Source organism: Callorhinus ursinus, unplaced genomic scaffold (assembly GCF_003265705.2).
Source record: "Callorhinus ursinus isolate GAN/ISIS: 27379988/994484 unplaced genomic scaffold, GSC_fseal_2.0 scaffold35, whole genome shotgun sequence".
In the NCBI taxonomy this organism is placed as follows: domain Eukaryota; kingdom Metazoa; phylum Chordata; class Mammalia; order Carnivora; family Otariidae; genus Callorhinus; species Callorhinus ursinus.
This window is the reverse complement of record NW_027397097.1, coordinates 14,347,668-14,373,591: the sequence shown is the minus strand read 5'-3', so window position 1 is coordinate 14,373,591 and position 25,924 is coordinate 14,347,668. Positions and strand designations below refer to the sequence as shown.

Here is a 25,924-nt window from a genome sequence, read left to right as displayed (position 1 = left end):
TTGTACTTTTCCAGATTATATTTATGAAGATCTTAATGGATCTCTTCCCATATGGTCTAGTATCACATGGCAGCTTCACTGATGTTAATGGATTTGAAGCCTAAAAACTTCTGATTGGGTTAGTTGACCAGGCCTCAAAATTACCTTATTTTACTTTTAAAAGTTGTGAAGCATCTAATTCATTTTTTTCAGGTAAGTCAGTAAGAACAAACTAAAATAAATTTTTAAAAAAGCTAAGTGGGAAATTGTATTTCTGTATGTAATCTAGGAAAGGAAATAGTCTCTTAAACATGCTGTACTTTCCCTGAGGTATTACACTCAGTGTTACTTTTCTTGAGTGGATACTGTGATGTGAGGTCTGACATACGTGTGTTTCATTTATCCCCAAATCATAATAATTGCAGGTACTGTGAAACATAATGAGTACTTTAAAAATAAGTTATGAAAAGTTAGTTATTAATTACAACCCCAAACTGTAATCTGTTGCATTGAACAATTTATTAAATGATTAAATCAACCCTGAAATCTAAGTTTCCTCAGTTTGGAAAACATGATCTAATAAAGAAAACATGTCATGTGCTTTATATTCTTTTAACAAAGTATTAATGACCACAGGTACAAATGAAAAAATATTATTCTGCTTTAAATGCTGTATTAAACATAAATGTCATTAGTCTAATATTTTGATTTATCATATAAATTACACAACTCAATACAACAAACACCCATGTGAGAATTCATGAATTTTCTGAATTATATTTATGAATATTTCTAGGGTGGCACACATATCATCTTTATAGGACAGATATACTTACAACGAAGTCATATTATGTTGGTGGTAAATAGTGCATGGTTGATTTAATAGCTCCATATGAATGAGGAGACTTCCTGGCCAGCTTCAGATCCCAAATCCCATCCACCTCACCTACCACCATTGGTGCTCTTTTTTTTTTTTTTTTCTCCCAAGTGGCCCTGCACTTGGGATGTCCTTGCCCCACTTTCCTGGGACTCTTTGATAGGAAACTTGCCAACAACTTAGAAATTTTAATTCTATTTTAGTTCAACTCCCATCTTATTCTTCTCTAGCAGTGAGTCTACCTTCTAGGTGCTCTGGCTGAGATACTTTCTTCAAGTCATGCTTTACAGCAGCTCTGTGTGATACTGGAACTCCTAACTACCCTGATCTGTCCTGGGCTCCACCTCACCAACAGCACATCTCAATATCACCCTTGTCAAAATTTTCACTGGCAGGAAAACATAAATACTTCACCTGGTTCTCTTTCCTTCCTGTGTTGGCATGAAAGGCACTTACTGTCCCCTTGGGCCCACTTCCTCTGTTACACACACTGTAGAAGTAAACTCCTCTTCAGGTCTCTGCTGCACATTCCTAAGAATGGATGTTAGAAGATTAATGAGAGGAGAGATTATGACAAATCAAGACAAAGCACTGTATAATGGCATATAAAAGGATCTATTAGACATATCAGAGAAGTGTTTTTAGCTTTTCTGCATATAAAAAAGAAATGACTGTGACACATTTCATAATAATCTAAGCCCCCTGATAAAATAATCCTACCCTAGATCTTACCCATAAGACTCAGGTTGCTTACTGTCTTAATTACTCTAGTCTGGTCAGACTGGTTTGCCCTCAGGTTTGAGGTAAAATCTTTTAGGCCAGGAAATAATCAGAGGAACCAAAAACAGAGTTTCTGCCACAGGGATCCCAAGGTCTTTTCAGATGTTCAGAAAACTCACTTTCAAAGAAGATTGAATCATCTCTTTTATTTGACTGTTTCTGTCCAGTTTCAGTTTCCACTCTTTTGTCACAGATATCACTACCGAGAATAAGTAACATTACTTAGTGTGAAAAGTAGAACTCTAGAGCAAGACTTGGACTTAAATTGTAGTTCTGACAATTACTAGTTTAGGATTTACTAAACTGTTTAACCTGATCTCCATGAACCTTTATTTCCTCATCTGTGAAAAGGATGCATTATCTGTGCAAGAGTGATGTTGTGGTAAAGTGTAGAAAATACCTAGCACAATTCCTGGCATATGGAAAGAATTCAACATAGGGCAATTTATTGAGTAGCGCACAATTTATATCTTTATCTCTCTCTTTGGTTGAGGTCACTGAGGAAAATTGAATCATATCAATAATACGGATTAAACACTATTTACTTGTTAATATAATACATTTTATAGAGTGGGCATTTCTTTTTTTTTTAAGATTTTATTTATTTGAGAGAGAGTGAGAGTGAGCACAAAAGAGAGATTAGACAGACTTATAGACATTAAAAAATTTTAAAGAAATCTACAAAGACAATTATAATACATTAGGTTGCTGTTATAATTTGTAATAAAGGCATGATGGTACTGTTAATTTTTAATATGTTTAATGGTATTAACAGGTTACGGTGCATAATAAAATTCAACGAGCAGAATGAAAAGTGGACAGGCAGTATAAAAGATGCTTTACTGATGTTGTTAATACTATGTCTCCTCTGTAAATTAGATATCACTCTCTGGCTCCATCAACCCACTGTCTTTTATGCTAAAATTGCTCAGAATTTCTGAAAGAAAATAGAAGTTGTCGCTGGGTATTTAGATTTTTTTTATCAAGACTACTAAGTATCATATTACTTATTATGACCTGAATAGAAAAAAATGGCATATTATATTCTTAGAAATGAATTTATCATAGAAATATTTATAATTATAGTTTTGGGGGTAAAATTACTTTTATTTTCCACCAGACCTTTATGTAGAGAAAAGGAAACAAGTCACCAAGGCAACAAATGATTTGCCTGAGTGGCCCTGTCTTCATAGACAAAGTTGTTTATTCATGCAGGTGTGTACTTCTGTCTGCTCTTATGGTGGAAGCAGCACACCCATTCATTCATTCATTTTATTTATTTAACAAGTATTTATTTATTGAGTGCCTAGTATATACCTGACATATTTGTAGGCATAGGAATGTAATTAACAGTCTTTTCCCATGGAACTTTTAGTCTAATGAAGAAAGCAGCCATTTATAGGGGGGTATGTGCTATGGTGAGTACTGTGAATTGTGTAAGACTGATGAATCACAGACCTGTATCCCTTAAACAAATAATACATTATATGTTAATTAAAAAAGTAAAAAAATTTAAAAAGTGAACAAAGAAAAAAAGATTAAAAAAAGAAAATAACAGTAATGTGTAATAAAGGGGTGAATATAGAATGCTATGGCAATGAGCAAAGGGATATCCAAAGACTCTGGTGGATTTAGATGCAGGGTAGGCAAGGGCTTAGTATCAGGAAAGAGTTTTCTGGCAAGTGACAATTAAGCTGATATGTACAAGGGAGGACACAATGGGGATGGGAAAAGTGTTTTAAGCAAAGTCCTAGATGTGATAGATGATAGATAGATAGATGATAGATACATAGATAATGAAGAGAGGGAAGAGAGAGACAAAAGAGAAGAGGTAGAAAAGAGAGAATGGTACATTCAAGGAAAGGAAAGGCAGTGTAGCTGGGATCTAAGGGGTTCAAAGAGAGTAGGAAGATACAAAGCATGCAGAGATAGGTAGGGACCCAGTTATAAGTATCAAGAAGTGGAGCTGTCTTAAAGGAAATAGGATTTTCCCTTTATCATTAGTAATGGTCCCAAGCCCTAGTTTGCTCTTTCACCCAGTTTGTTTCCCTAATTTAAGCTTTCTCATTCTATTTTCTACTATATCTGCCTTTGCCCATCCTTATACTTATTCAGTAAAAATAGTGGTTTTACCTTTCACCAGCTGAATGACCTTCTCTGAACTGTATTTTTCTCTTCCATAAATTTATACCTTTATCACAGTCTTGTTTTGAGGGTTCAGTGAGGTGATAAATATAAAATGCTTAACATATTACCGTTAGGGGGAGGGTGTGCTTTTTTTATTGGGGTCCACGTCTCCCTATCTTCCTATAGTTCCTTCATGCTCTTCTCATATTTATTCTGACAGTGATGCTGGTTTTGATACCTGTCATCCCAACCAAGTGGGATTCCTATGCCTACCAATATGTCAGGTATATACTCTATACAGTGACAGGGCCACTGTATAGAGGCTAGAGGGCCACTGGAGCAGGGGACTTAATGGGCCAGGGAAAATCTCAGTGGCAGAGAGAGGCAGAAATACAGCTAAAAGTAGGGAAAATTTAGTACAATCTGGACTTTCTGTGTAGGAAAGTAGGAGAAATAGCCAGTGTGAAGAGATTCCATGACTCTATTAGTAACCTGGGATTAACCATTTTAATAATGTAAAACACTTTGGCATATTTATTCCACTAATATAATAACTTAACTTTCCTTTATTAAGTATTCCATATAGCTGCCAGAATGATCCATCTAAGTCCAAATGTATCGCCCTGCTATAGCACCCTACTGAACTCAAGATGAGTAGTTGTCCAAACTCTTTCCTTAGTATATAATTCTATTTTGACCTAGCCACTGAGTTCCTCTCCTGTCTTATCTTCCATCATTCTGCCTTGTGTTTTATATTCCAAGAATCTTAAAAATGCATGGACCAGAACATACTTATGTCTATGCTAACTTCTATGGCCTTCCTTAAACTAATTGACACATTGGTCTTGCTGGCTTCCCTCTGTTCTTTGAAGGTATCAACCATGTTCCTGTTTTGGAGACTACCACTCAACTCCTCTGTCTAGATGGCTCTGTCCATCTATCTATTCTACCTATCTTCCCGGTCTAACTATTCATGCCACTCCCTTTCCTCAAATCCCCAGTTAGAATGTATACTCATGGTGTTATCTCATATTATTCCATATTTCTGCCTGTTACAATTCATAATTCTACACTGATTTGTATGATTATTTTCTCAGTGTCTCCTTATTGACTAGCCAGAGGTCCATGAGGGAAGAGACTTTTTTTTTCTCATTTTTGTATATGTAGTGTCTGGGACACGTCCTAGCACACTGAAGGAACATGATGAATTTAATTAACTCATTCAGTTTCAGACCAACCCAGTAAAGTAAAATCCTCCATATCTTAAATATTTGGCATACTCACACAGCTGAGCAGCTTCACAGTGGGGATTCAAACCCAGGTCTTTGTGATTCTTATATCCATACTTCTGTCCACTGTCATTATCCCCTTGTTGAATCACTTCAGGTTATTATTTAGTTAAAACATACTCTTTTTTTTTATTATTATGTTATGTTAATCACCACACATTACATCATTAGTTTTTGATGTAGTGTTCCATGATTCATTGTTTGTGCATAACACCCAGTGCTCTGTGCAGAACGTGCCCTCTTTAATATCCATCACCAGGCTAACCCATCCTCCCACCCCCCTCCCCTCTAGAACTCTCAGTTTGTTTTTCAGAGTCCATTGTCTCTCATGGTTCATCTCCCCCTCCGATTTCCCCCCTTCATTCTACCCCTCCTGCTTTCTTCTTCTTCTTCTTCTTTTTTTTTTTTTAACATATAACGTGTTATTTGTTTCAGAGGTACCTATCTGTGATTCAACAGTCTTGCACAATTCACAGCGCTCACCATAGTACATACCCTCCCCAATGTCTATCACCCAGCTGCCCCATTCCCTCCCACCCCCACCCCTCCAGGAACCCTCAGTTTGTTTCCTGAGATTAAGAATTCCTCGTATCAGTGAGATCATATGATACATGTCTTTCTCTGATTGACTTATTTTGCTCAGCATAACGCTCTCCAGTTCCATCCACATCGTTACAAATGGCAAGATTTTGTGTTTTTGATGGCTGCATAATATTCCATTGTATATATATACCACTTCTTCTTTCTCTATTCATCTGTCGATGGTCATCTTGGCTCTTTCCACAGTTTGGCTATTGTGGACATTGCTGCTATAAACATTGGGATGCACGTACCCCTTCGGATCCCTACTTTTGTATCGTTGGGGTAAATACCCAGTAGTGCAATTGCTGGATCGTATGGTAGCTCTATTTTAAACTTTTTGAGGAACCTCCATACTGTTTTCCAGAGTGGCTGCACCATCTTGCATTCCCACCACCAGTGTAGGAGGGTTCCCCTTTCTCCACATCCCCACCAACATCTGTTGTTTCCTGACTTGTTAATTGTAGCCATTCTGACTGGTGTGAGGTGCTCTCTCATTGAGGTTTTGCTTTGGATTTCCCTGATGCCGAGTGATGTTGAGCACCTTTTCATGTGTCTGTTGGCCATTTGAAACATACTCTTGATACTATATTTTGGATTTTGTTCCTTCTCTACCTAAACACCTAATTAAATAAAAATAATGCATTCACATAATGGTTAATTTAAAATTACTCAGAATTAGTTATAGTATGTAGTGTTTTGACACATATGCATAGCCTGTGAAAGTGAACTTATAGAATGAAATAAAATTTTATTTTATGAATCACACCAGCCATTTTGTATACATCTGTAGTAAATGGTCTTCTATGCCAACTGATTACCAGGGTATTATTCACAATATTCGTCCTCTTTTGACACTTTGAGGAAAGCCACATGTGCTATGAAGAACTAGGAGTTTGAGAGCATTGTCCTTTGGAAGACCTTTGGATAAATCTTATTTTATCAGACAAATGTGGGTTTGTGAAGGAAACAAGTACAAATCAAATGATATTTAAACACATTTATTGTGCTCAAATTTGAAATAAATCACACAACTTTTATAAATTAAAAAAATTATCACTTCTCTTTATTATGTACCCCTTATTTGATCTGCATATTTATAGATAAGATTTTCTTAAAGGAGTTTACCATAATTACAGTTGCTTGAGAAACCCATCTCATTGTATGGATGTATGTTTCACCAAAGGCCGTTTGGGAGTGTGCATTGGACCAAGGTTGAGAAAGTGAAGTTATACACTTGGGTTTGCCATTTATTATATTAGTAATCTTAGTAATCTTAGTCAATTCAGTTTACCTTTCCTGAGGTTTTTTTTCTCTAGTTTGAAATGGTGGTAATACTAATGGTTTATCTATATTTCCTTCACAGGATTATTGTACACAATCAAATGAGTTTATATATTTGAAAAATATAAAGTACTTTATACATGGAAAGGATGACTATTACTGTTGAAAGGAGGAAATCCTAGAGTAAACTGGGATCTTTTATTACCAATAGCATTACTACTGTATGGCGGAGAAAATGAGAGCTGTATTCATATATGTATTAGAACTAATTTTATGCTAATTACAGTGACCCTGGCAAATTGGCCAGACATGTCTGAGGTCTCTCAGAGAAGTGAGCATTGGGCAGGTAGACAGCTGTTGGCATCCACCACTGAGTTTGGCTTAGAGTGACAACACAGCATAGTGGAAGCACAGCCTTTGGAATCGGATAGATCCTTGCTTTAGGTTATTGGTTCTGTTGTCAGGAATAAATTACCTAATTTACCTAAATCTCATTTTCCATATTTATGAAATGAAGTAACAATAAGCACTTCAAAGCGTTGTTGTGAGGATAAATTGCAATATTCATTACTTCCACAAATTATTTACTGAGTGCATACTGTGTGTCAGGTAGTATTAAGCAGTGCAGATATAACAGTGAGTATATTGAACAAAGGTCCCTGCTCTCACAGAATTTACATTATAGAGCAAGGAGACTGGCCATTAATAGGCACACAAATAATAAGCATAATTATAGATAACAATAACTGCTATAATTTAAAAGGCAGAGAAATGGAATGTAGAAAACTGGATGAGTGTACAAAGGGACAAGGGCTACTATAGATAGACAGGAATGTCGTCTCTGAAAAAAGTTCTGGGCATTTGAAAGGACTAGCTTTGTGAAGATCTTAGGGAAGAGTGTTCCAGACAAAGGGAGCAGCGAGTACAAATAAACACACAGGTCTTAGTATAGCAACTGTACATTACATATAGTCGCCAAATAGCTGTTTATGTTTTTATTCCTTCTCATCTTCCTTTTCCTTTATCTCTTTTTCGAGGAATCTGACATTTAAGGATAAGGTTCATAGTAAAATCATTAATTCAATTAGCCAATTACTACTTAGTAGCAAATTTTGTGGTGTAGTCATGGTGATGGGAATTTCTTCTGGTTTTAGTGAATATTTCCCAGGTTCATAGGTATTTATTTGTGAGAGAAAGAGACCAAATGTTTTAACATTTTCTTCCAGTGTATACTCAAAATTAGTACCGGATTTGAAATCCTCTGAAAATAGCCCTCTCTCCAAATTCCTCTATTCTAAACATCTACCCACATATATCCATTTCTTTGTATATAAGTAATTCAATTCTTGAACTAACCTCTCGGGGACAACAGGTTTTGTGAAAAATTGGTTTGCGGTAAATGAAAAAATTCTTTGAAATTTAGAATTTTATTTACCCGTTAAGTAAACTTAAGTCAAAAGTTCCAGGAAAACGTCCACTCTCTGGAGCCCTCTGAGAATAGATCATTCTCCTGCTCTGTTCTCTGCTCAGTGGGTAGTATGTCATTATCTCAGTTATGAAATGTGGGAGTTGATCTTGATTCTTATTTTTTTCCTAAATCCCAGTGTGTCCTAATTCTTATTCATTCTTCTTACTTTGCCCATCCTCCCACCCTTTATACATTTTCCACACTGCTGAGACCTTCCTTAAGAAATATACATACAAATATGTATATTTATATGTATGTATATGTTATGTGTATATATATATACACACACACAGTGTGTGTGTGTGTGTGTGTGTGTGTAATTTGTTTTTGTTTTTGTTTTTTTTTTGGTGTGTGTGTAATTTGTATGTATGTTGTAATTCTAGTTAAAACCCTTAAGGGTTTCCTGTACCCTACTGTCCCATTATTCAAAGTGTGATCTGTTGACCAGTTGCAGTGGCATCCCTTCAGAGCTTGTTAGACATGCAGAATTTCAAGCCCCATGTGAGAACTACTGAGTCAGAACCTGCATTTAGTAAGATCTCTAGTTGATGTTTCACATTAAGTTTTTTTTTTTCCTTTTTTTTTTCACATTAAGTTGTGAGAAGCATTGACCTGCAGGATGAAGTTTACATAGCTTGACCTCATATATGTAGCCCTCTATGTTTGGACCCTTGCCTAACTTTCGTATCTCAGATTTCCCCATCCTTCATGAGCTAACTTGAACTATAGCCACTTACATTTGTTTCCCCAAATAATCTGAATTCCTTTCTCCCATTTCTACATGCTTTACTTTATGCCTAGAATGCCTCTCAACTCTCTAGCCTGATGCTTACCTAATAAGCCTCTTCTTGACCTCTAAGTCTCAGCTTAAATGCAGATTCCTACATAAGTGCCTTCCTTGATAACTGTCCTACCAGACTTAGCCAGTCATTCTCCATGTATTCAATACAATGTCTGTATCTGTGTAATAGCCATTATCTAGTTGTACAATTAATTTTTACATGTGTCTCCCTCTTGCTAGAATGTGAACTCTGAAGACGGGGGTAGGGGGGAAGTACTTAGTTATATTGATAGCCAAGCACTTAGTATGGCGGTGGGAGGTATACTATAAGTGTTGACTGATTCTTTCATTTAACAGGCATATGATAGATATTGCATTGTTGAATATGTGTAAGAGAATGAAGTGCTTCCTTCCTGCAATTACACACACACACTTACACACGTATATGTATATACACACATACGTATATGCACATATACACAGGTGTATATAATATGCACCTTACAATACATACAATACAGACATACATACATACATGTAAAAGATATCTTTGTACTCTGCTGGATAGATTATTCAGTTAACAGACAGGCACTTGGTGAACTTAATCTATGAATGGTTGCTGGTCCTGAAATGACACTTGAAATGTCATTTTAATGTAAGAGAAATGGACTAAAAGAGATAAAAGTCCTCACCACACACCAAGAAAAATGTCAACTGGATCACATCTATGATAAACCAGCTATAAAGATCATGATTTAAACTTCTGAAATTCAAGTATAAAAATACTTATAAGTCAATAGCACAGTTTTATTAAACAAAAGCTAAAGCAGTCAGATCAGTTTCAGATTGAGAAAAGAATACCAACTCATGTCCATTTGACTTCACAGAGATTTTATATAGTATGATATTTAATCTCATTTTGGGGAAGATTATTTGACTTTATAGCATGTATATATTTACCATAAATATATTGTAAAGGTATAGTAATTTTTTTACTATACAGTATATTTTTATTATACAGTATATTTTTACCATAAAAACATTAAAATTTGTCTGAAAGCTATACTATAGAAAATTTAAAAAATGACTTTATTGTCCTAAATTGTTAGGTCATGAACGAATTGAAGAATTAAAGAATTGAAAGAGACTTTTTATTTTTCTTTTCTTCCCAAATCAGGCTGCATTATGTTGCACTCAGCTTTCAGGATACAAACTTGTCTAGGAAAAGAATGGGAGTTCCCAGCAATTCTGCTATTTGTTTTTGGTTTTTTTTTTTTTATATATTGTTTACATTTTAGAGAAAAAAGTGTATCAGTACCTTTGACTGGTTTTTCCCCATGTAACCTCCAAAAGGAAACAAAAAAAAACTATAATAATGATTATTACTTGGAATTTGTCCAATTAACCACAGATATCACCAGCACTATGCAAGAGGTGTCCCAAATGGATCTTATGGTATTCTGTGGCAGAGATCTGACTTAAAAATTTTAGGCACTTTCAAATATTTCCTTAAAATTATTCTGAGACCCTTAGACAGAATGCCTCAAAATAATCAAATATACCACTTTTCCAGGTAGCAATATAGTCAGCAATATTGACCACTTACTCACATTTAAAAAAAAAATCCAAAAATCAAATCTTAAGGTATGAATCATACCATTTATTATCTATACTAGCAAGAATTTTGGTTGTTGCCTAAAACATAGTTCAAAAACTGTTAATTAAAAAAAACCTTATTCTTTCTGTATTTTATGTTTTTATACAGAGATCTATAATGTATCATGTTATTTTTATGATATCCCACAATAATGGTTCTAATTAGAAAATGTGAAGAAGAGTTCTATTCTTGCTGATAAAAAGTATTTGAAAATCATTTGCTAAAGATACCAGAAATAAAACCATATATTTTTAGCAAAACAAATCCTTCCTCTCTCGTCTTTGTTATGAATCTCCTAGGATTTCAAGCTACAGTGCTTTCTTGCTAGTCCTTTAAAATAAAACTGTCCTTAAGTAATACACATGTAATTTACTCAGCAATCTGAAGTTCTATTTAAATCAAGGACAGGTCTAATTGCTAGTTCTTCCTGGCTGACTGCTTGGTGTTGGCTATGGCACTTGATCTACAAAAGCCTGCACATTCTTGATTAACATTTGTCCAAAAATATATATTCATAGGTGTCAGGAAGACAAGGCACATACAAAAATAATATCAATCAACCTCCTTTACTTTATGTTATGTTTTGCCAGAATTTTAATTATCTGAGAAAAAAAACCTCTGTCAGAGAGAACTGTGTACCTTTAAACTGATGGCATTCCTTGTATATTTCTCAGAAAACACTGTCCAACGTATATGCATTTCTTGAAACTCGAGAAGATTATAAGAACAAATTGATATGAATTGCATATTTAATAGGTTATAATTATGTCTTATCAAAAGCTCAGCTTTTTAAATCCTTTATTCTTTGGAAATATGGTAATTGTCCCCTTTCCCATGTAGTTAATTATAAATTTCAGGAAGAATTAAGTAGGCTAAAACTCGTCACTTTTTTTTCTTTGTCTCTATGGTAGCAGTGAGAATAGAAATGAATTGCTTTGATTTTGTTTCTGAATGGCCTTTCTTTCCTCAAAGTATGGACCTTATTTTGTGGACTTGAAATTTTAGATATTTTTTTATTAGCTATTAAATCAAGGAAGGTATTTTTTACAGATGAACTTAAAAATGTGTCAGAAAGAAAAATGCAGCTTATTTTAGAAATCACAGGCTTTGTTTCCATGAGTTTGTAGTTTAAAATAGGTAAGATCTGCCAATGAAGAATATTCTTTGACTGCAGTAGTACATAACATCTAAAGTTTGTTTCTTGCAAGGAGAAAGTTACAAATGTAGTCCATTCTTCCTGTCTTGTCTTGTTATGTCAGTAGGATGCAGAGACAACATGTAAATATTAATGATGTTTAAAGTATTTTGCAAGACTATGTTTTTAAATCTTGTATTTAGAGGCTTAAATTATTCTATTATCTAACTCTGCCTAGCAATAATACAACTTCCAAAGAATTCTAGAGCTTCAGGCAGTATTAGGACATACTGCCACAAAATGTTAAAACACTATTATATATTTTTTAGAAATATTTACAGACCAATGATTTCAAGTATGTGATTCCAGACTTCATAGTCAATTCTGGCTCCCAAATTCAGTTATCTTAAAACTGCAGGATTTCAGATATTCTTTTCAACTGAGATTTAAAACTTACCTTTAAAATTCCCCATGTTTGCTAAGTACTTTCTTGTACTTTTTCTCATTTAATTTTCCTAGTGATCTTGTGAGATAAATATTATTATTTTATACACAGAGGTGAGAAAATAGACTTGGAGGAGTTAATCCCTGATTAATGAGATAAGTATTAATATTTATATAATATAAACATATTTATCTTAATACTGTTAGAGTATGTACTAGACCCTGGGCTAAATATAGCACAAGTATTATATAATCCTTATAATAATCCTTAAAATGGTATTTCTCTTCCCACTTTATAGATGAGAAAACCAAAACTCACAGAGACTAAGAAACTTATCCAAATTTCCAGATCCAGAAAATAAAAACTCTGGCATTCTAACTCAGGTCCAGTGGATTCCTCATAGTATTAAACACCCTTCTCTACAACCTTTCAGGGTTAACGTGATAAAAGAATGAACTAACAATGCATATCAAATGCCTGGCATCTAATAGGTGCTCAGTAAATATGATTTTATTATATATGGAGAAAACGCCTTCTGAATCTAAGTCCTGGGACCCTATCTCCGTTGATACCATGCAGTGTCAAGTTACAACAGTAACAGTAGCTCTCATGTATAATACATCTTTAAATGTCACCAGCCTGAGAATTCAGAGCCAATCTCACTCATCAGAGTTAATTAATCCAGGTAACCAGATGGTTACAATATTATTTTAACCTAGAGTGTTTAATCCTCTTATGGACTAGCTAACCACTGATCACACCTTTGCTAACCTGGGCAAATGCTTGCCTGGAGTCACAAGGGAGTTTGGAAAGTGTGAATGTGACTCAGCATTGCCATTCACTACCCACTGAAAAACCCTCATTCTCAGCATTCTGTAGAGAATGGGTCAGCAGCATTTTCATTTACAGAGGAGGCAAGTGCATGACCCCCACAGCATGGCTTCAGTCTTAGTAAGGATTTCCTCAGAAACAAATTAGGCCAACTTATTTTAAACATCTTTGAAACCTGAGAAAATAAAAGGAAGCAAGTAGAAAGACAAGCCCAGGAAGGGATGAAATCAGGTATTGAAGGATTATGAAGAATTATGTCCAAAACTGAATGAAAAGGTTAACAGTGATCATGAATATGTTTTGCATCTATAATTGATACATTGGATAAACAAGACTTATGGGATGTAATGATGGAAGCCACTTTAATGGCTCCCCATTTTTTGCCTAATACTTCTTAGTGTCAGTAATCCCTACCCTGTTTCATCCCTAGATGAAAACTTGAGCGGTCCCATTACTTCCCATGAATTTCCAGTTATTTGCAAGGAATTAAAAGTCCTGCAATCACTTAAAATCACAAATACAGATTCAATTTAGTGGTTAAAATTGTCCAGTTCCAAATATTAATCATAACTCCAAACACGTCTCCAGATATAAGATTTTCTCCTCCCTACTACGGGATCTTCAGATAAGACAGGATGCTTTTCTTCTCCATTTGCTAGTTATTCATCCTTCCAGGTTTGGAGCATGAGAGGGAAGTAAAAATAAGAAAGCAGAAAGTTCTTATTGGATTGGGATTATCAGACTTTTTTGCTATCTGAAACTGAGATGGAATAATAAAGATAATAATAACAAATACAAAGAAAATAGCTAGCACTTACATAGTGATGATTGTGTATAGGAATAGTTCTAAGTGCTTTACTTGTAGTAATTCCTTTAATCTTCATAACTGAGGCAAAGGGAGGTTAAGCAACTTGCCCAGTGTCACCATGCCAGTAAAAGATGGATCTGGGATTTTAACTCAGGCAGTCTGGTTCCAGACCCTGTCTCTCCTGAGCCCTGTTGTGGGTCTCAGGGAGTTTTCCCTTCTGGGCCTCTCTGACTAAATCTTCTGTAATGTGGATGATGTGTTTCTTTAGCCCCAGGTTTTTCAGCAGTGCAGTTCTCTTGGCAGGCATCACAATGGCTCCAGAATGGCTTTTTTTTGCTTTGTTTTGTTTTGACAAACTCTGAAAGTGCAGGCTGTCCCAAATGAAACCACTTCTCCTGAGGCAATAACCAATTTGCCATATTATCTCACTCGTTAAATTTTTCAGGTGGGAGTTGGATCCCAGGATACTGGCCTCTCAAATTCAGGGAAGTTATATCAAGCTCTAGGTGTAGGCCCACTGAAGCCTCATTCACTAATTCAAGAGAAAAATGAGATTCCCACACCCCCCTCTGCCCCTCTGCAAATAAATCCCTTTATAAATCTCCAAACACATAACCCTTATATAACTTCATTATAGATAAGGGTTCAGAGACCTGAAAGTGGTTCTTGGTAATTTCCTTTGAAATTATAGCACCTCCTTTGGAATCTCATTTTTGTCATATCTTGATGTCTTAGACAAGATTACCAATGCAACATTTTGTGCCTATACTATATTTTTGCACCTAGCAAAATTTGATTTTCTCCTTTTCTTTAACAACTTACTCTAAAATTACACATCTTTTATGGCAAATAAGGAAAATAACTGGATGAAACCTTTATTTGCTCAAATTATTTATATACACGTGTGTATATAAACATTTATGTATATATGTAGATACACACCTATGTCTGTGTATATTCATATTTTGTATCTATAGCTATATATCTATAAAATTGTTGATTTGGACGCATCCTGGGAATTTTGTATTTTTTTTTTTTTCAATTTTCTGGGACATTCCCTTAACTCTTGATGTGCTGGAGCATATATTGAACTAGAAATCAGAAAATGTGTTTTCTAATCATTTTAAAAAGAAGAATTAATTTGTAAATATTATATTAATGTTTATAATAATTGATGCTGTAAATATAATTACTCATCACATTTATAAAGTACCTTACAGTTCACAGTTCATTTGCACAAAAATTATTACATGTCATTTTATTTCAGCCATGCAAAAAACCACTTAGTTTTACCATTTGTGAACATCATGTTTTCATGTCGGTTTCCTCACCTGTCAAGCACCTGAGAGTTTCAAAAAAGATGAGAAAGGCACCTCAAGTACTTTTCCAAAGACTCAACTCAGGAGAGCCTCTTGTGGGTTTTTTTTTTTTATTTTAAAGACTTTATTTAGAGAGAGAGAGAGTGACAGAGAGAGAGAGCAGGAGCCAGGTGAGGGGTGGAGGGAGAAGCAGACTCCCTGCTGAGCAGGGGACCCCACACAGAACTTGATCCTGAGACTCTGGGATCATGACCTGAGCCAAAGGCAGCTGCTTAACTGATTGAGCCACCCAGGCACCCTGAGCCTCTTGTGTTTTGTATAGGACTAGGAATGGATCCATCTAGTTCTGTCCACTCCTTCTTAGGACTTATTTGTCCCACAACCTGTTGTCCATGCACCCCCTGTAAGTAGAGATAAATGAGGGGAAGGCAGAAGTCAGCTGTCCGTGTAGCATAGCACAATTCTTTCACCTCAATTCTAGGTTTCTGAGGTGCAGAATCAAGGGACTTTCTGACCAAGTCCTAGAATACCTTAATTCAACACTATAAGATGGTGCATGGTGCCCCTTTATCTCAAAGGCCATCTACTCAACCTTTCCCCTCCTAAAAGCTTTACTGGAAAACTGAAGTATCTCCTCTGTAAAGCCCTTCCTTATTTAGAGTTCAGTACTCTTACCTTTGTCCTGAATTTCTCCATACAATTTTTCATAACCTTTTCTCATCCTTTATTCCTGCCCCCAAAATGGGTGAGATGGATCTTTTTGATTGGCCCATGTCATGTTTTATTTATATCATATCAATAATATTGCTTTATAATTGCATGCTTATGGGGTCATTTTTTTCCCCCTTAGACTCAGAACTTCTTTTAGACAGAGTATATCCTTATTCCTAATACAGTAGCTGGCACATACCAATTTTTCAACGAATGTTGACCAACTAAATGAATGAATGAATGATCATTTAACCCTGGTTTTTTTTCCCTTCAGATTTATTTATTTATTTTAGACAGAAAGAGAGCACAAGCAGGGGCAGGGGCAGAGGGAGAGGAGGAGAGAGTGAAAGAGAAGCAGACTCCTGGCTGAGCATGGAGCTCAACACGGGGCTCAGTCTCATGACCCTGAGATCATAACCTGAGATGAAATCAAGAGTTGGATGGTTAACTGACAGCCACCCAGGCAGCCCTTAACCCTGTTTTAAATGTAACATGCTATATCTCCTAAAAGTTTGGGAGCTCTTTGAAGAAAGAATAATTATTTAAATTTTTATGTCTTTAAATTTTATGTCTCCCTATATAGTTAGCATGGTTTCTTCCACATAATGCTTATTTGATAAATAAGTGGATGGATAAAGGAATTAACGAGTATGTGTATGGTACTATCATGAGACAGTTCTCAGCCCAGGAAAAAACTCTATGATTATAAGAGTCATTTTACTATGACTATTACAATAGAACCTTTCAGCTTGTTCTCTGCTTTCAGAAGAACACGCTGTTTTGAATGAAACATTTAGGTCAAAATTTTGTTTGGATGAATCAGTTCTCACCCTGCCACACACAAACTTGTTTGGAGGATTAAATGATTAAAAGGTCTTATATGAGTACTTTGTAAACTCCAAAGCACTCTTAACAGATATAAGCTGCTGGTATTCAAAAAAACCCTCACTCTTTCTGGAGATGGGATTCACTGGGTAGAAGATCTTCAGTTTTCTTTACCAAGTGTTTGTCACTATTCAAATCCTCTGTAGTTATGTATTAACATAATCAATCTGAGGTATAACTGTCCAGCATGTCTGGCTCATTTGCACAGGATAATCCAGAATGAAATATGTCAAGATATTACAGTCAGAAAAAGACAACTAAGGAAGATGAGAGACTTGGAGACATCAACCTGTCTAAACAGTATAGCATTTTAAAAAGACCAAAACCCATTGATAGTTTTGTCTCTTGAGAGAACATGTTTTCCAAGGTTAGCACTGCAGATCCTCAATCCTGATCAAGTCACATATCAACATCTGTATGTATGAATATCCAGGGTAGTTGGATGCGAGAGAAGGGAAAGCTCTGTCTTGAGGTTAATTTGTCACCAATTTTTTTAAATTTTATTTTATTATGTTATGTTAATCACCATACATTACATCATTAGTTTTTGATGTAGTGTTCCATGATTCATTGTTTGTGTATAACACCCAGTGCTCCATGCGGTACGTGCCCTCTTTAATACCCTTTTTTCTTTTATCTTAAAATCTTGCTTGGAGAGCTGGGCTGGCCCTTTAGGGAATTCTAATATTCCCTCTTGATTTTTAGCTTAAGAATTAACTTAAAGGTAGGTTGAGAGTGTCCTTTCCTCTAGTAGTTGTTCTCTTTCTAAATGGCCTTGTAAGGGGGTGTGGATCTTCCAAGTAGGTGGTACCCCCAAACTCTTCTGACCACAGTGCCCACATTAAATGTTAGAAGCAATATTGAAGGAGAATGAAACTTGTAGGGAAAAAAGATTTTTAAACCCTTTGCTTTACCTACTGTGGCAGTTCCCTTGACCCCTGTTAGATTTTATCTTCTTTCAAGTAGAAGGATGGTTTAGGTAAAACCTAAGGTTAGGGTTTTCAATAACCACACTTGAGTTGAAAGCTCTTGTGAGACCATCTCTACTGGCAGTTCTCAACCTTTGTTATAACTCAAACTCACAGACGAATAACTCTCTCTTATGGTAACAGTAGATCAGAATGATAGGGGTTTTCAACTGGAGGGTACACTCCTTTGGAAGAGGGAACATATTAAATTCTTGGGAGGAATGTGAGGTTTAGAAAAGATCCATGGGTGAATGACACTTCCTCTCCCCACATTGAATTGTGGATCTAATAAAAATCCTCCTATTTTATACATGAGAAAAGTGAGATTTAAAGTTTTAAAGTAACTTTCCCAAAGTTTCACAGATGGATTAATGGAAACACTACTGAAATCCAAGATCCTAACTTATATTCTGATCTTATTTTTTTTTGGTCACACACTAAGCATAATAATTTATGTCCATGTGGCCTCTGTCTTCAGTAGGCCTTTTTATGTGTCTGCCCCTATGTAATCATATTGTTAATCTGCTTGATTAAAACACTAATGGGAAGTCTTAGTATCCAAAACTCAGGTAGTAATAGAGTAAGAGAGACTTACACAGATTTCCATCTTTCTTTACTGCATGCTGTGCATCCATGGCAATTCAAACACTCCTTATTTTAGCCCCCATCACACTTTATGAGTACTTATATTCCTCCACTGAGGCATAGCTCAATTATTATTTACCTCTTTGTGCTCTATCAAAATGAACACTCTCTAGATATAAAACAGGCTTGTTACTACTACTAATAATAATAACAATTATAAATTATTACAAGGGAGACATTCCTCACCATTAACATTGTTTGGTATGAATTCTCATGTTTAGAAATAATAATAACTAGCATTATTTTTCTTCCAAATTTTTATTTAAATTCTAGTTAGTTAACATATAGTGTAATATTGGTTTCAGGAGTAGAATTTAGTGATTCATCACTTACATACAACACCCAGTGCTCATCACAAGTGCCCTCCTTAATACCCATCACCCCTTTAGCCCATCCCCCACTACCTCCCTCCATCAACCCTCAGTTTGTTCTCTATCATAATAATAACTGACATTTCATTTTATTATTATTTTTTAAAAAAAATTATTTATTTATTTGACAGAGAGAGAGAGTGAGCACAAGCAGAGGAGCTGCAGAGGGAGAGGGAGAAGCAAGCTCCCCACTGAGCAGGGAGCCCAGTGCAGGGCTAGATCCCAGGACCCTGAAATCATGACCCAAGCCAAAGGCAGCCACTTAACTGACTGAGCTACCCAGGTGCCCTAACTAGCATTTTAATAATATTTTCAAATTTCAAAAAGCTTAGCCTCATATGTAGATAAGATATTTTTTTATCTGGCTTAGGCTGTCAGAAAAGGAAGGTAAGATTGTCCTGTTACTTTGTGTGTTCTATTAACATCCTTGCAAATTGTGATTATGACCTGAGGTGAATTTATATGTATCATCTAATAAAATTTGTATGAATAAGGCAAAATACTAACACTGTTTTGCAGATGTAACTACCAAGACTTAGGCCAGCTCATGGCTGCAAGTACATGGTTGAGCTTAGCTTGAAATTGTGGTCATCTGACACCAGTCGAGTGTACCTTAGGTACCCTGTTGGTACTATATATTATATTTTGATTTAAATAAGAAAACTCAGCATGAGATTGATGGTCTAAGTGTATTTTAATGGTGACTTTATCAATAATCACTCAAACAGCACTTCAGAGTTTAGTGATGGCTTAAAAATAGATTACCTAAATAAAGTTTGTTCTAAAAAGCTTACAAATCACAAAAAATAATTGTTAGTGTAAGTACTGAATTCAATATTTTATTCCAGTTAAGTCAGAAATGTTAGGATCATTGATAACATGAAATCATATTAGCTGATGACATGTCTTAAGCCCCATTAATCAGATAGAAAATGAAAAATACCAGAGGCAGCTTCTCATAGAGGGAACATGCATGGGCATGAAAGCCAGTCAGATTCTTGCTGCAATCCCAGCTAGGCTCCTTTCTTTTAGGGTAGCTTTTAGGCAAGTTGCTTATCCTCTCTGAGCCTCAGTTTATTCCCCTGTAGAATGGGCATAATAATACTGCTATCCATATTGTTGTGGTGACTAGTGATAATATAATGGATCTAGAACAATAGCATATTTAGTAGCTCAATAAATCACAGCTAAGTTTTTTATGACTATTGCTAACATTATTAGCCTGTTTATATTATAATTGAGTATAGAATAAAATAAATAAAAGGTAAAAGATGTGTTATTTGAATAACCTCCTCCCCTTTTTTTAACACTAATCAGTTCTCCTTATTACAGGGATTGAGCAGTATTATCAGTTAAAGGGAAGCACTTCATTCTTTCTAAAAGGCCGATTAGAAATGAATTTATAGGAGTTATAACAAAAGAATAGGTTAGCTAGAGATAAATTTCTTATGTAAAAAGAAGTGCCTGGCAAATGGCTTATGATGTCAAATCTCCATGTTCCTTGTTTGATTTCTTTGCACCTCATTTTCTGATGTGACAAGAAAGAGCTCTAAGATCTATCCTGCATGACTGTACATTCCAGGGTTCTATCAAATGCCCTAGAGAGAATCATCACCACTAGCTCACAATCAGGAAGGAGAGACAAGTAAACAAGTCTATCTGTACCTTGACTGAAGTGATCTCACACGGATACAGCATGTATCAGTGTTGTGTGGGAGCCTCTGGGTTAGGAGAGTTCTCAGATGGGTCCTACTGGGGCCAGGAAAGGCCACTCACTGAGGAAGCCTAGTGCTCCAAATCTGGTCCTTAGAATAATAGGAAAAGCAAAGGATGATTTCTTATGCTTTGATAAGAGTAGAAATTACATACCTAGTTTTCTGCAGCACTGCACCAAAAAATCATTCTCAAAGGCTTCTCCTATACTTGTAAATAAGATAATACACACATTGATGATAAATGTCAGCTTGTGTATATTGCTGCACGTAATATACAAAACATAACATAATTTTTACTTATTTGCAGCAAAACCAAGGCAAATGCCCAGCCCAGAATTGTTCAGTGGAAGCCCCTGCTTGGATGCCTGTCCACCACTGTACTGTAAGTTTGGATAATTTGGTTATTCCAAATTGGCCAGATGAAAGGAGAATTATTTTTATATTTTGGAACAACCTTAGTCGAATGGGCTAGAATTCTTCCTGAGATTCTAGAAAAGAGAATTTTTTTTTTCAGAAAGCTCTACATTGTAAGAAATACCTGTGATTAGGGATTTATGTGTTTTTTTTGGAGTCAGGATAATTTGCCAAATATTTATTTAAATGGATTATTGATGATTTAGATTTGGACAGTCATTAAAATGAATATATTTGCACATGTATTTTTTTCAGCAGCTGCATATTCAGCAATATTTGATTTTAGATGTTTCAGAGAAGGATGCTTTCTCTTCTGTCATTGTTGTGTTGACTGTTTAATAGTGATGAGTATGCGGATTTCCAATTTTCAAGTCTTTCTGGTCTAATAATGGTCTCTGCGTTTGTGTGAAATCTTCTATCAGAGAATTTTCAAGTGCCCTAGAAACAAACAGGTACTATGTCATCATCCCTGTATTACCAATGGGAGATTTAAATGCGAAGGGAGTAAGAATAGTGTGTCAATTGTAAAGCTGGGAATAGATCTCAGACACCCTAACTCTTTTCATGAACTCATTCTACTACACCGTAGAGAAAAGTGAGTGAAGAAAGTGGCTGATTTGTATGATATTCTCCCATACGTGCATTGCCTGATAAATGGGACAATGGTTCCTTTGGGAAATGTGTGTACTGTAACTGACAGTTTGCCTGTTATAAAATAATTTGTGTGTGATGGGGACAAGGTATTTGAAAATTACTTTTTGGGCATTCCCCTCATTTGACCCACCTTGCAAGCATTGTAAAGTGATATGTAGAGCTTCTTAAATATCCTCATCTATTGTTGAGATACAAGCTGCTGGAAGGTGTAGCTGGGCTATCATAACGTGACTTATGACTGCATTCTATTGCAGTAGGCCTGGGGGAGCCTACTTTTCACTCAGATTCATAAGAGCATGAAGCCTCTTTCCTTGTTTTTGTTTATCTGTGGAAGGAGGAGAAGGTGGGATCACTTTCAATGAAGGAGAGATGATGATGCTAAATTTTGGAGGCATTCCTGCAGTGCGGAGGCAGCCTATACTTGCTGGAGACTTGGAGAATAAAAATGTCACACTTTTGTGAGCAGATGGTCAGAGGGGAGTGCATGCTAAGGGACTCTGCTGATGCTAGAGAAAAGATGAGTTTTAATAATTCTGTTTCTTCATCAGTCACTCCTTCTATTGTATCCCTGATGATATTATCTCACAATTCCTGATTTGTATGTCTATTTCTCCAGAGACCTTGTGCTATTCAGGGTCCTGGTATACCTACACCTACGTAAATCCCTGGTATGTGGTAGGTGCTCTGTGAGTGCAGGTTCAATGAATGAGTCTTCAATTTGTTGATTTCCTCTTTAGTAAGTTTTATTAAATTATCTACAACTCTTATATTTGTTGGTGAAGAGAGGTAATTATTCTATTTTACCTTCCTAGGTGGGTGCTTTCCATTTCTTTCCTTCAAGGATCATTTTACACTTTTCCTTTACAGAGTATCATTGAGGATGTGTTTTAAGGAATTTTGTTTCAAACTAGACAAAATTTAGTGGTTTGATTCAGCTGTGTCAGGTGGTATGCCTGTTGCTGGAGGTACAAATATAAATAAGATAGTATTCCCATTTTATCAGAGACAATCAATATGTATCATCAATAAGAATTCTGATTAGTAGCTGATCCTCTACCACACTGATAATTTCAGCCCCAAATACCAAACATTTGACATGTCAGTTATTTTGTGCAGTCCTATTGCAAGTAAATCCATTATTAGAATTATGTTTTTTGGATTATTAAAAATAATTCATCTTTCATTATTACCTTAGAGCTGGACCCTGTAGGATCTAGAAATCCCAGATTAGGTCTTTATGTTATAGGACATTTGTGACTAAGTAGATGACTACATTTAAGACCCTTTCTGAAGAACATAAGTCAGAAATGCCAAATAGTCTGCTTCTCAGTTCTGTGGTCAGGTGAGAACATCAGAAAGATGTTTTTTCTTGATTTGCTATGGAATTAAGAGCTGTTGGTTTCATAGATTTCCTTTGCTGTTTATTTAAAAGTAATTACATTTCCCAGTGGGGCAGACACTTTCCAGAGGAGTTGACAACACATAATGATTCTGTTTTCTCTGTAAGTAACACTAACCCACAAAGGCAGGCTTTCAGTGGCCATGTTTGGGCTATGTGAGTCTGTCCCTGGCCATGCCTGATTTACCTAGGGGTAAATATCTCATCTCAGCTGAGCCAGTTGGATTCTCTCTCCTGGGAATTTGGAATTTGTACTAGAGAGATACCAAGTTGGTAGTCAACAGTATTGAATCATATGAATGACAGTAGTTTGGAAAATAATCTGTAACTTCAGCTGCTGAAATATTTAGACCTGCTCTATATCTGTCCTTTTGAGGTTCTGCTTACTCAAATCTCTCTTTGACTTTGTGAAAAGGCCCCAATAATCTGCTGATAATCCGTAAGTTAGTTACATTCCCCCCAAGTTATTCTAGATTTTGTTTTGTTTTGTTTATTTGGGGGAATGTAATGTTTTTTGATGTATTTGCAACCAAAGAGATGAAAAAAACCAACCTTAACTAATACCCTTAGTCAGTAACACTTATGAAGGTCCCAACAGAGTTTATATACTGAGTGGTAGTCTCACACAAAAAGAAGCGCTGAGAACACTGAGAAAGAAGCATTGAGAATTTCCAATAGTCTATTTGGTAATAAAAATAGTCTATTCTATTTATTCCAAATATCTGATTATATACATCACTTGGGTACATAAAAATGACCAAAGAATAATTTGTTAATGACTTAATCCACATTATAAAATGAAAAATATGAATAGTTAACTATATCGCTAACATAAGCATATTTATAAAACAAAAATATATATGATATGTATAATCATTCTGGTATTAATTTCCATTTTCTCATCTCTCAGAAAATAGAAAAATCTTAGCCTCCTCTGTTTAAGAGAATGTTTTGTCTGTTTCAAATCCTTCACTGACTGAATCAGGTTATAAATAAATTAATGCATACTTACATTCATAATAAATAGGTAGTCTGTTATCTTTGTGTATTTGCAAGTTCACTTGATTGTTTCCTACATTTCTCTCCCCGATGCTCTATTCTTGTTCCTTGGTGCTTTGCTCTGGAATGATTGTATCCTTATAATTGGGCTTTATTACTTTTTACAAAAACGTCTTGGTCTTTGTGTGTGCATTTGCCCCAGGTTCGTTTTAAGTGCAGAGCTTTTATCATTGGTTTTCTTAAGAATGCTTCTCTCTGCAAATTGCTCTGCAAATGCCTGTCACCAGCTCCATATTGCCTTGAAAATGGCTTCTATTACTATTTGCTTAGTCTCTTCCTAGATGTTCTCTTTTTTGGCACTCCACACCTCTGTAGCAATGGGACCAAGAGGTATTTTAAAGACTTTTCCTTGTAGCCAGGACTAACCTGTACAAATTAGGGTTCAAGATGAATAATTACCTTCAGTAATTATACAGAAACATGGACGTATTTATACTTTTTGAATAACCGTAAATAACCTAACAAAAAGCATGACAGTTTTATTTTTTATTTATCTCTCCTTATATGGCTACATTAAGAACTAGAATGATATCCTTCTTCACCTCTACACTTTAAATTTAATTGGATTGTATGCTCATATGTAAATGAGCAGTGGTTACCTGAACCTCTGCCACTTATAAGCAAATCAAAAGAGACCCATAGGTTCTGGGACTCAGGTGAAAACAGGCACATCTCTGAATCTGGAGTGAACTAGGCTAAGAATTAGTTTCTGGTACTTGGAAACAAAGAAAGTTAGTTTCTACCAACTGCAGGAGGCTTGAGTGGCTGCTGCATTTCAGGGCATAAATCTCTGGACCACTCAGTATGGCTATGGCTTATGCATGGATTTGATCACTTTCAGGAATGTCCAGACACAATCCTTAGTTATTGGGCATTACTTAGAAATGGCTATAATATGTGATTTTATTGTTTGGAATATGATATATAAATACATATGATTTGTCTAGAATAATCGCTTTGTTTCTCTGAATATTTGCATACTTGTTAGAAATTCAAAAATAATGCAATGAGAGGTGTTTCTAAATTTAAAATAAAGTCCCTGCTATTATAGAGATTATCATGGATATTGTTTACCTGTATATCTCTCTTGTTATATAATATTCACCCATAAATAGATATGTGAAGGTTTTTCTTTGCTTTTTAAAATTTATTTATTTATTTATATGAGAGAGAGAGTGTTTGTGTGTGCACAAGAAGGGGGAGCGGCAGGCAGAGGGAGAAGCAAACTCCCTGCTGAGCAAGGAAGAGCCTGATGTGGGACTCGATCCCAGCACTCTGGGATCATGACCTGAGCCAAAGGCAGACGCTTGACTGACTGAGCCACTCAGGTGTCCCGATATGTGAAGTATTTTCAAAAATCATGTTAACATTTGCAAATTAGAACATTGCATTCTGACTACATCAAATTTGATCTATTCATTTAAGAAGCATTTACTGAGTACATTTTCTAAGTTGTAAACCCTTGGATTCTTCAAGATAGAGCAAGAAACAATACATGTAAATAATCATTATGCTGGATCATACATGCTATAAAATGTTGTATATAAAAAGCTGTGGGGTGCATGGGTGGCTCAGTCAGTTAAGTGTCTGACTCTTGATTTCTGCTCAGGTCATGATCTTAAGGACGTGAGATTGAACCCCATGTCAGGCTTTGCACTGAGCATGGAGCCTGCTTAAGATTCTCTCTCGCCCCTTCTCTCTCTGCCCCTCCCCCCACCTGGACACTGTCTCTCCAAAAAAAAAA

General features: G+C 35.7%; 1 protein-coding gene across 8 annotated transcripts in view; it reads left to right on the top strand.

Annotated features, from left to right (window-relative positions):
* DLG2 (discs large MAGUK scaffold protein 2) overlaps positions 1–25,924 on the top strand; it is a 2,181,535-nt gene that overhangs the window by 544,385 nt on the left and 1,611,226 nt on the right. For 7 of the 8 annotated variants that reach the window (XR_012374525.1, XM_073879808.1, XM_073879828.1 and 4 more), the window contains one exon: positions 20,962–21,036. The exons of the other annotated variant lie outside the window; for it this stretch is intronic. Coding sequence is in view for 6 of the 7 variants with exons in the window: in XM_073879808.1 (XP_073735909.1) it covers positions 20,962–21,036 (75 nt within the window). In the remaining variant the exon portion in view is untranslated. The remainder of the gene's footprint in view (positions 1–20,961; positions 21,037–25,924) is intronic. 8 annotated transcript variants of the gene reach the window in all.